The sequence below is a fragment of the Phlebotomus papatasi genome, chromosome 1, assembly GCF_024763615.1.
Source record: "Phlebotomus papatasi isolate M1 chromosome 1, Ppap_2.1, whole genome shotgun sequence".
NCBI lineage: Eukaryota > Metazoa > Arthropoda > Insecta > Diptera > Psychodidae > Phlebotomus > Phlebotomus papatasi.
The window spans coordinates 59,289,063-59,300,990 of NC_077222.1; the positions used below are offsets into that span (position 1 = coordinate 59,289,063).

General features: G+C 34.1%; 1 protein-coding gene across 1 annotated transcript; it reads right to left on the bottom strand.

Annotated features, from left to right (window-relative positions):
• Positions 1–9,512, bottom strand: LOC129809491 (protein hunchback). Its single transcript, XM_055859335.1, has 2 exons — positions 9,174–9,512; positions 1–3,759 (listed from the first exon to the last, which is right to left on the bottom strand). Exon 2 carries the CDS (start codon positions 3,756–3,758, stop codon positions 1,995–1,997), a length of 1,764 nt encoding a protein of 587 aa, XP_055715310.1. The 5' UTR covers position 3,759; positions 9,174–9,512; the 3' UTR covers positions 1–1,994.
• Between the last annotated feature and the right edge of the window lie 2,416 nt (positions 9,513–11,928).

Below are 11,928 nucleotides of genomic sequence, written 5' to 3' on the forward strand. Positions count from 1 at the left end.
ATATATTACTCTCATTTTCTTCTAACTCCTAATACAGTAAGATTTATTATTTAAATGTTTTACAAAAATATCGTCTTATTGGCAATTTATTGCACAACTCAATATTTTTTTTCTACAAATAGTTTTTTTTTTGTGGAAATTTCTGAAATTCCTGATTTGAATTTGGTTTTGACTATTTTTTTTTGTTGTCTTTATTATTTTTTGGACAAATAGTGACGGGAAAGTTCTCAATTTTGTCGAATTACGTGACGTTCATATAGCATTAATAATTTGATAAATAATCCGAAAAAATCGTGTATGGAATAAGATATTTTGATTCAAAATTTTTAAAATTGTGTTGATTACCTTGCTCTCTGTAAAACCAAGTATTTTGGCCCACTTATTCTACAAGAATTAAAGAAGTGAAAGTATAAATCACCGTGAAAATTGTAACAAAGTTCTAGTATTTTCAAAATATAAGTTTCTCATGTCTTTACTACTTTCATAAACATGGAGTATTTCCATATAAAAACGTAGTGTTCAGATCCCAAAATTTAAAGAATGGCTATGACTTTGATCAGGAAATTTATTTAAATGTTTCATTGCAAATATTAAAAGTGAAGAGAAAATGTAATGCAGTTTTGATTTAAAATTTTGAACGTTTGAACTCAATGAAACGTAATGAAAGATTTTAGGAAGATCATTTTTTTTTATAAAACCATGTTAGATGTTATTCTTGCACATTAGACATAGCTAGTTTTCACGGGTATCAGATTAAGTATGGCACTGGCTTTGAGACGTATTTTGGGTGCAATTTTCACACAAAATCAACGTTAAGTGAAAAATGTAAAGTATTTAAATATAAAACAAAATTTCGACCAAAAGTTGGTTTTTGTACTTATAGCCTCTACACACTAGAGAAATTTATGTCCATATTGAAGATTTTTTTCCTGCACAAGCGTAGGGACTTTGCTTCAAGGACATAAATTTTTCTATTGTGTAGAGGCCGTTAGTACAGAAACCACTTGTTGTTCATAAATAATGGGAGTATATAAGAATAATAACTAACAGGGAACAACAATTTAGAGGAACTAAATCTTTTCTCAAATTTATCTGGTCCATATTTCTTTGAAGTTCTGTGAATACTATTCAAACACTATCAATGATAGAAATTTTTCGATGATCTATAGGGAGAAACGAACTTGAAACACTTGCAATGCAATATAGAGTGAGTACTGTATCACTTAACTGTGTGCCCAAATGATTACAATGAAAAAGAAGCTTGGAAAAATCTTTTCCATAAAATTTTTAACGCTCTTAAATAGTAAAACTAGGACTGGATAATTTGTCCGATACGCAAAAAAAGTCTCAACAAACAAACGAATGAATTTCTATGAGAATAATGATGTTATATTTTATCTCTTTAACAATATGTTTTTTAACTGACCGAATTTTATTTTATCATACACAACAGCTTTCATTTACAATATCTTCAGATCATTTATCAAATTATTGAATGGATGGTATGAGTCTCGACGATAGAATTCGACTATGGAATTTTGAAATACTTCTCAATTACAATTACACTTTTCTATAACATTTTTACTGAATATTTTATATATCATTCTATTTAGTTACAAATAATGTATTTTGTAACTCTACAAAAATAAGTATTTGTGTGAAAGAATATTCATCTTTCATTTTTATGAAATGTAAAAACACACCCTAATCTCGGTGATTTCATAAAACAGCGAGGGGAGAACGAATGGAATCGTTGATGTTTTATGAATCGGATTATTGTCTAGTTTTTTTTTTAAATATATATAAATGTTACATTCTCTGCAAAGTTGTGGTAGTGTATTTATAGCGCACAGGAGGTTTGTTTCAATCTCCCTTCACTTTAAAATACGATTATCGTATTGGGACAGTGTTTTATACTTTAGTTTAGGGAGGAACTAAAGCACCTCCCCCTTTTTTTGGTGTCGTGGAAAAAATCGGGAAATGGCTTCCAGAGATTAGGAATGAGGATTTCTCGCGATATGGAGGAAGAATGCCACACGATCGTCACTCTTCTCTCCACACATGTTGCACTGGAAGACGTCATTGTAGCCATGGTATCCCATGTGGATGGTGTATAGAACAGCATCCTTGAAGGTGATATCACAAAATTTACATTCATACACTTGGGATACCTTCCTGCTAGACAAGTCTTCAATGGGTGACTGAGGTGGGAGCATTTCTTCATCTCGTGTCTCTTCAGTATTTTCTTCCGTGTCCACTTTGATTTCTTGCTCATCGTTAGGGGCAACTTTGGTGAGATCCAACCTAACTGCTCGACCCTTTCGTTTATTCTTTCCAGATTGGGATGAAGTCGAACTGGCTGGGGATGAGTGAGACTTTTTGTCCTCTTCGACAAGTGATTCTCGATCAGTACTACTCGCTCTGCAAGATTGTTGAGTAAGATCTAGGGCAGTCGAAGCCAGAAGGTTCAACTCAGGTTGGTTGGGTTTAGTGTCTTCCGTAGTATCCATGTCTCGTGAGTGTTCATCGCTATTCCGCATGGACGGAGAGATTTGGGAAAGTTGCTGCATGGCAAGAATTTGTTGAAAGTTAAGGTACGGAATAAGAGGCATACTTCCATTTTGGAGCATATTGGCGAAATTGGGTAACAGTCCCGATGCCATAGCAGCCAAAGGACTAGTAGCCTGAGTCTTGTTCTGCGTTGATGGACTAGTAGGTGGGGTTTTGGACTTAGTACCTTTGGGTGACTTTCTGGTTCTAGGACCCCTCCTAGTTCCATATACATCAATGATTGGCAGTGGATTGGGTGTTCCATCTGAATTGAGCACCATAGCTGGTTGATGGCGATACTTCCTGAGGTGGAGTTTCAGAGAGTGGCAGTACTTGGTGGCATACTTACATGTTGCACATCGGTACTGATAGATATTGCTATGTGACTTGAGATGTGAATTGAGCATGGATTTGTTCACGCAACTATAATCACACTGTTCGCATTTGAACGGTTTGGAGCCCAAGTGCTTGTGCAGATGGTACTCGAGATGGTGTTTGTACTCTGTGACAAATGGACACAGGTGGCAAGTTAGGATCCGTTCGGGTTTCATGTGATTTCGACTATGTTCCCAGAAGTCCACTTTGGTTATAGCATAGAAATCGCACTGCTTGCATCGGTACGTCTTGACCTTTCCGTGAGAATTAACTTTTGGTGTCCTTATGGCGTCATCATCGACATCACTGCAATTGGATCGAGTCTCATCGTCCATGTCACAGTTGGCGTCCGTATTATCCGAACCATCCTCAATGTGTTTGGTATTTTTGGGTGATTTGGGTGGCGTCACGTTCATTGGGGGACTATTGGTGGGCGTCAGGTTGTTTAGTAATGGGTATGTCCCTTCAGTGCTCAAGAAACTCCTGGTCGGGGACTCATTGTTCTGTCGAACTGCAGGCTGATTCGTACTGTTAGGTGGGATCACAGCACTGGGGTATCCAGGTGGGGTCAAGGGATTGAAACCTGGTTGCCGCATCTGTGACATATGAAGTGATGTAGCAGCATGAATTTCTCCATAAACGGATTGATTGCCATGATGGGATGACTCCTCACTGTGCATACTGGTTGGTGAACTTGCGCTGGATTCGTGCCCCATTGTTGTGTTCTGCCCAGTATATGTTGCAATATCTGGTGATTCCCTCTTTATGGGTACATTCCCATACCAGTGATGATCGTAGTTGATGGGTTGCTGTATTACCTCCCAACTGTGCATCCTGCAATTAGGCATGGAAGATGAGGATGGTTAGTGAAAGTGGCGCTTAATTAGCTTACGATGTCAGGGAGTCGCCCTCATGGATTGCCAACTAATGAAGTCCAATTATGGAAAAGACACACATGACCAAAATATAAATAAACACCCCAAACCACAGGGCTATATCGGCTAAAGCATTAATAAGGGAAATTCAATGATTCCTCCCAAGCTTGCCATTACCAATTTTCAATGCGTTGCAAACTATCAATCTGATATAATATCGCTATAATGCATAACTCGAGTCGACTGAGGGTGTGGATAGTGTGGGGTGATAGAAAGGACTCCACCCCTGTCCACCATACTGATACTGTATATATATGAGAAGTATGAGGGATAGAGTAAGGGTTGTTTTTTCTTCATCTCCTTTATGCTCTCGGGCGCGATTTTATTGCCTAAACTCACTTGGAACATTTCACAAGGAAAGAGCTATTGTAATTGAATTCTTTAAACATTTTTTTCGTAAGATCTCTAACAACTAGACAAATTAGATATTCAACGATATTTTGGACTACATTTCAGGAACTTGGATATTCAAATTTTTCTCACTTTGTGAAAAAAAGAAAATCCCATTGTTTCAATAATTATTTTACAGTAACTTATATATTTTATTAATGAGCAACAAATAATATTTTATTACTCCTTAAGAATTTCTATTTAACAAAGTAAGGGCAGAATCACAATGCCAGTAAAATAATGCTCACCTTATTTTGTTAATTCATTGGAATTCGTAAACAAATTTTCCATTACCGTGTTACCTTATCTCATACTCGGTGGCACTAGGTGAAAATAATAAAGAAAATTGAAGAAATAAAACGAAAATGCGATAAACGGTGAGCAAAAAAAAACTGTACGATTAATTTCTCTTACAGTTTTTTTGTTCGCCGTTTATCGAATTTTCGTTTTATTTCTTCAATTTTCTGATACTATTTTCACCTAGTGCCACCGAGTATGGGATAAGGTAATACGATCATCGAAAATTTGCGTATAAGAAATGAAAATACATAAATTAACGAAATACGGTGAAGCTACGGCGAGCATTTTATTGTCAATGTGATTCTGCCCTAAACTATAAATTAATTATTTATGTTATTCTTGTGATATATTAAAATTCAAATAAAGAATGTTTTAATATTTTTGTGCTCTGAATAAAAATATTAAAATATTAATTATAAAAATTAAAGTGTGGTTTGTTTTTGGTTTTTCGTCCAAAAATCATATTTTTCTAAATACATTTTTTTAAGAAAGACTTTGTAAGTTTAATAACTTGAATTTTAATGGTTTATATAGACTACAAAAATATTTTTAAAATATATTTGGTAAAAAGTTTTGTAAATGCATTCACCAGGCTAATGTAGATGTACTTTGTGCATTGCGAAAGTGAGACAATATTATTATTATCTCTTAAAGAAAATTTGGCTGTAGCAGATTGATAAAAAGGGTCAGTAAATATCATTTTGTAAACGGTTAATAAAGCATTTACAGTGTATGAAAATAATAAAAGGGACAGATAATCCTAACCGGCTTATGTAGGTGAGATTCTTAACGTGAGCTAACTCGGAGTGCATGCAAATTCGATTTGGAGCTGAAGTTGGGAGACGCCATTCAGTTATCTTGAATCAAATTCGTGAAATTATACAAATTTTGTATTTAAACCAAAATATCAAGGATTTGGATGAACTGACAGAAAAGTGATATATGAGTGAAATGTAGACCAGAATGTTCTTTATAATTTTCCCATAGAACATGATCTCATCGATTACTCAGAAGCCAAGATAAGCGAGGTTTTTTGTTTCTGAACTCGTTTTTTCGACCAGAGCGCCCCAAGTAGTCATTTGTTGAACTTCAACTATATCAAAGAATTGTTGTATTTTGTGGGACTTTCCATTTAAAACCCTATTTTAAGTGTCTTGGTGGAGTAGAGGCAGTCAAATTGGCATCTGAGTGATTTCAAAGCGTTATTATGGGAAAAATCATTTTTTTCACACTTAAACGGCAAAATCGGAGTGATAGCGTAGTCTGAGCGGAAAATGATGTATAGACGAAATGTAGAGACAAATGTGTTCTACAATTGTGTCGAAGTAATCATCAAAATCGGTTTAGCGACAGTCGAGATAATTGAGGTTATGTGATATTGAAATTGGTTTTTCGACTGTGGCGCCCCTGGTGTTGGTCCCAAGAAGTTCAAATATTCTAGAAAGTTGTAGCATTTGGTGAGATCTTTCGTTTAAGCCCTCACTCATCAAAATCGGTCACATAGAACCGGATATATGATTTTTTGAATTTTGTGAACTTTGACCCCTCATATCTCCGGTTCTGTTTTAACCACAGCGCGCTTACGCACCATTTTGGAAACGTCCTAGACTGGACTACAACATACTAAAATTTCATTAACTTGCACAATGCCGTTTTTGAGAAAAGTGACTTTGAATTTCGATGAATTTTGACGCTATCACAGCGCCACCTCTGGTAACTTTTTGAACTTCCATCTGAAAGTGCTCATCGAGACGAAACCAAAAAGGTAAAATTTAGGTCGCTATGTTAATTAGAACCGGAGATAGAGGCCGGTCAATGTTCGAACTTTGACCCCTTATAGCTCGGGTCAGGGGTTTTAGATCGACTTAAGGTTTTTTTTGTTTGATAGGTATAATCAACGGCTACAACATACTAAATTTTCAGCCCGATGCACAATGGAATTTTTGAGTTATTTAACTTTTAAGATTTAAAAATTTTCTTTTTAAAAAAAGCGCCCCTAGCGGTGGTTTTATGAACTTACGATGTTAGAAGGGGAAGTGGCATTTCACGAGAGCTTTCCAAAAAGCCCTCACTTTTTAAATTCTGACAATTAGAACCGGAGTTATGGTCATTTTAAGAAATTTTTTTTGGACCCTTATAGCTCGGGTCAGTGGGGTCGGGGGACCTTAAGTTTGGTATTGATGGAAAGCTCTAAGGCCCAGCTATAACATACTAAAATTTGAGTCCGCTGAATGCCATAGGGGCGGAGCTATTGAGAAAACAAAAAAAGGGGGGTCTTCAAAATGGCGGAAGGAGGGGTGGGGGGTGGGGGGTCTATGCACCAAGTTGCAATTTTCACCCGATATATAACCTTTGCCGAAAACCGCAAGTCGATATCTTTTTTAGTTTAGGAGCTATTAAGCTCCAAAGAGCGGCCGGCCGGCCGGCCGGCCGGGAACGTACAATAGCCACATATATATTCGTGATCAGGAAGTGCTGAAACACATTTTGGCCAAGTTTGAGGTCGATCGGACGACATGAAATTTTGTTAGGATTATAGTAGGTGAGATTGTTAAGAATCTCACCTAATATTGTTAGCAATGGAAGAAAATTAAGAAATTATATTTTATTTTAGTAAGTTCTAAGCAATTTTACGATTTTTGAAAACAAATAATAATATTTTACTGATCAAAACGGAATTTTTTATTGACTACAAATATTTTGAGCAAAAAAAATTTATCATCTCTAATTGGAAAATCCACTTAAATTATTCAGATTTTTTTAAAAATATTGAAAATATATATCTCCACTTTTTTTTAACCATTTTTAACGATTATTAATCCATATTAATCAAAATTTACAAAGTTTCCATTACAGAATTATTATAGCAGTTTTTACAAAAAATATCTGAATTTTCTTGTAACTAAAAAAAGTATGCAACTTTTTTTGCAATCAAATCTCAATTGTTATCAGTATTAGAAAATTAAATTTTATTAGTACTGAATTTAGAATTTGAGCAGTCAAGAATGTTTCAGTAATTCAGAAATCAAGAATATTTATTGAATAAGTTAGGTTATTAGATCTATATTTGTAACGATTTAGTTTCCTTTTGACAAAATTTATTTTTTATTAACCCGAAAGATTTTCCCACTTGCTTTAAGTTGCCTAACATTTAAAAAACACATTGTAACATCAGTAACTTGCAAAAAGATGATGAAGTCATGTTACTTAATTCTTTAACGTACTTTTGAGCAAAAATCAGATTTCCTTTAAGTATTTTCACGTTTAATTTGTATAGAGAAAGTTTGCAAAGTTACAATTTCCGATAGTAATATGTAAATCTAAATTCTAATATGATTTAAATTTTATATCTGATAATTTTAGACCATATCTTACACTTGAAGAACAATTTGCAAATTCTCTGAAATCATCAAGGATTTATACTTTTGTTCTTAAACTTGATGAAAATTACATATCATTTGATAGAATTAGCTCGAGCATTTCCATATGGCTCTTGGCCTCAGCTTTGTAAGTTTTTTTCCTGGACCAAATTGGAAGCCTTTGCGAAGGGTTCCCAAATGACGCATCGTGCTGAGCGATAGAGAACGGTACATAAATTCTATTTTACTCTCTTCGTCGCTCCTGGGTACGCATATGAGGAATTTGGGGTGGAAACTCTTGGATTCAATGGAAGCATACACGCGCGCGCAGGAAAACCCATTCCGGGATTCTATGTATCTCATTTCCCAAAATGGTGGATGACATTCTATCCAGCCGCCGCCGGAGTAATTTGGAAGATACATTATATTCTATTAATGTGCACGAGGGTGGTTAGAATTTACCTCAACTCGGGTGTACAATAATTCCGTTGAGACTAATTTCGTGCATTTAATTTTGGAGTCATAAGTAAGAATATGAATTTTAGCGGCAGTCTATTTTGTCTTATGACAAAAAATTCAATAGAAATTCTCTATCCATCAGGGCTTAAGACACTCACCAAAAAAAAAACGACAACGACCTTCGAAAATAAATAATTAAATAGCCTCGAGGGTGTTTAGCTTAAATTGGAGTCTTTTATAAAATTGTCTGGTGACGAGTATTTAGCGAAGAACAACGATTTTTTCATGTTATTTCATATTAAAAAAAAAAACTTATTATCAATAAAAATGTCTAAAACTAGTTTTTGCTTGGCATTGTATTATTATAAAGTCCCAAGAGCATTTGAATGTTTTTGTTTTTTGAAAAGTTAAAGAAACGTTCTCAAAAAAGCATACCCATTTATTCTGTAATGCACTAATGTTCATTATAAGCTGTTCTTTAGGACAAAATTTTTTGGTTCAGTTTAGAAGGCAAATGAGCTAAAGTATTCCTTGGGATAGGGTAAGTAGAAGTGTCTTAAACACTGTATTGGCAGAAGCTCTAAGAAACTTTAAATCACTAGTTAAACGATGTGTAAAATTTATAGTTCTTTTATGGCTTGCTTTCTTCTTTTCTTTTCTTCTTTGCCCATCGTAAAGAAATTTGGTTGGAAATTTACACAAAGTCAAACCCAAAGCCAAAGTTACTAGAAAACTACTATATCAAAACCTCATTAAATTAAGTGATCAAAAACACATAAAATTGTCTCAAGAAATGATTCATTACCTTAATTGTTTTTTTTTACAGCAGTAATCTTTTGAGCAAACACTAAGACCACTTTATAGTTTTTTCTTCACAAATCACTTGCACCCTTTGTACAGAAAATCACTTTCCACAAATTAATGTTTTTTTACTAAAATTATTTAAAGTTTTCTTTTTTAAGAGTTGAGCACTTTTTTAATGGTTGAAGATATGTTCAATGTACCATGGTTGTCCTCATTAAAAGATCCAGTACAAAGTTTCTTTTTATCGGAGGACTCACTTCCTACTCCTACGAGAATTGGGCATCAACTGAGATTTTACTTGAATGTCGAAATTGTCATAGGTCTTTTTTCTTTCACTTGCTTTCACACACTCCCGACTTTGGTTTTCCAAACTGGATTTTCAAAAATTTCTGCTTAGGCATATGGGAGGGATGGCTATCTGTGTGACTTTCCAGTGCGAGTAGGGGAATTTAAAGGGACTCTGTGAGATGTTTTTTTGAACTTATATTTTACCTGGGATGTGGAATTACTTAAGCACACACACACACCAATAGTAGAATTTCAGTGGAAGGATCGAAAAAAAGTAAGGGGAAGGTCTAAAATACTCCTCAGCAGCATCCAAGAGCGCAGGAGCTAGGGTTGATGAATTCTATCTGGTATTAAATAAAAGACCAAAAAAAATCGTAAGATAAAAAGACAAAAAAATATATAGATAAATGACAATTTATTAGTTAGAAATCTATACCTATGGCCACTTCTTTTGATGAATTTATAAGTATTATGCTTCAAACAGACCTGAGGATAAGATATGTAAGTGTTTGGCTCAATAATGGATCAGTTAAATTCCCAACTGAATTTGGTTAAGTAGTTTCTGTATACCTGTCTTAAGGTATGCTATTAGTTTACTTTTTTTTAGATTTTAACTAAAAATCTGTTTAATTTTATTACTTTCAGAAGCATTTAATTGATAGGAGAAAATTTTTGATAAGACGTAACACATATATTTTAAATATTCTTGCATATACTGTTGTTCATTTTCAATACTTAAACTCCAGAAATAAGATTATTAGGGGGAGGTGGGGTTACATTGATAAACGTTGTTTTTCACATATTTCTAAATGCATTTATGCTTTGCAATTACTTTTGCTAGTTCCACAATTGTTTTGTAGATCTAAATTACATTACGTTGAACCCCAGTTTACTTAAGAAATATGCAGAAAAATCATATAACAGCCCTACAGCTCACAATAGCCCCACCTAATCCGATCTCTATTTTTTTGATCTCTTTAAACTTCTAACTTCCAACCCTTAAGAATGGAATTTTTCGATACAGCTTTGATTTTTCGAAAAGGATAATTCGTTGTGTACATGTCCATTCGTGAGAAAATCTAGCAGTCAAACTGTGAGAGATAGTGAAATAGGGGTTCCAACTGCCGTCTTGTCTAACATTAGCATTGTTGTTCTTCATAGAAATATTTTTTTTATTGAAATATATTGAAAATTAATCTTGGCATTTTTTTTTCAATATTTTAGGACTTGTCTAGGTCGACCTTTGGTGAATGGTTGATCAACTCTAGAGTGTATATTTGTCATCCAATTATTGCAAGTACTTATAGATTTATTTATAAGATCTTTATATTCTGGGCAAATTTTTATTAATTTAATTTTCAAACTTTTAAACAATTTTATTGCAAAAAAAAACTATATTAGAATACAAGCCATAAAGTGACAAATTTGAGCATTCGGAACCAACGCTTTAACAATTCGGCGTATCTCATCTGTACCTATGTTTTCCAAAAACATGTGCGGCGAAAAACTTTTCTTTTTAAACTAAAAAAATATTTCAGTAAGCTATTGAGGCCTAGAGCCCTGTGTAAAGTCAGGATGATCCTCGCGAATGCTTTACACGTAAAATTTTGCGTTGAAGGACCAACTTAAATTATCATATAAATACTCTGAGCTTAGGATCAGAGATTAGTGATTCTTAAAGGTCCTTTATACCTGATTCTTACCTTTATGGCGTCTACACACTATAAGCAATTTTCGCAAGAGTTTTTGTCAAAAATTGCCTTTCTTTTAATTTTGACGTTTCTGCCCACAATAATAGGGGAAGATTTCTTAAACAAACAAAAAAAAAAACATTAAAAATGCTCCTAGTAGATACAGGCCTTTACCGCCAAATTTTACAAAATATATTCTTCAAAATCACCTTGCTTAAGTCTATCATGAACTAAAGTTTATTCATAGGGCTTAGCAGTGCTAATTTCTTAACAGTCGAAAATTTCGGAAAATGTATAAATAAGGGCAATCGGGGTATCTAATTTTGGAAAATCTTTGTAATTGTCTACTGTTTAAAAATTTGAGACCTTTTAGAACTAGGGTTAACCTCCAATCTGAATATAGCTTTAGAGTAGGAGGTTTACTGTTGATTTTCGTTTTGGAAATTTATGTGAAATCAGCGTTAGACGTTATTAGAGCTTTACTTTTAGAGAGGGTCGAGTACACCCTTTTTATGACTTAAAATAACGTGCTTTAAACCTAAGACTTAGCCATATGGCTTAACTGCACTATTTTTTAACAATCAAGATTTTTTGAAAAAAATTGACTTAGGATTGGATTATTAATGACAAGTGAACTGTAAAGTTCTGAAAAACCAATAAAAAGGTTCCTATTTAGAATTTTGAGACCGTCTGGAACTGGGGTAAACCCCTAGTCTGAAGACTACTTAAGGTATCAAGGAAATTATGAGTAGCTACAGTTACGAAAAATGAGTATTA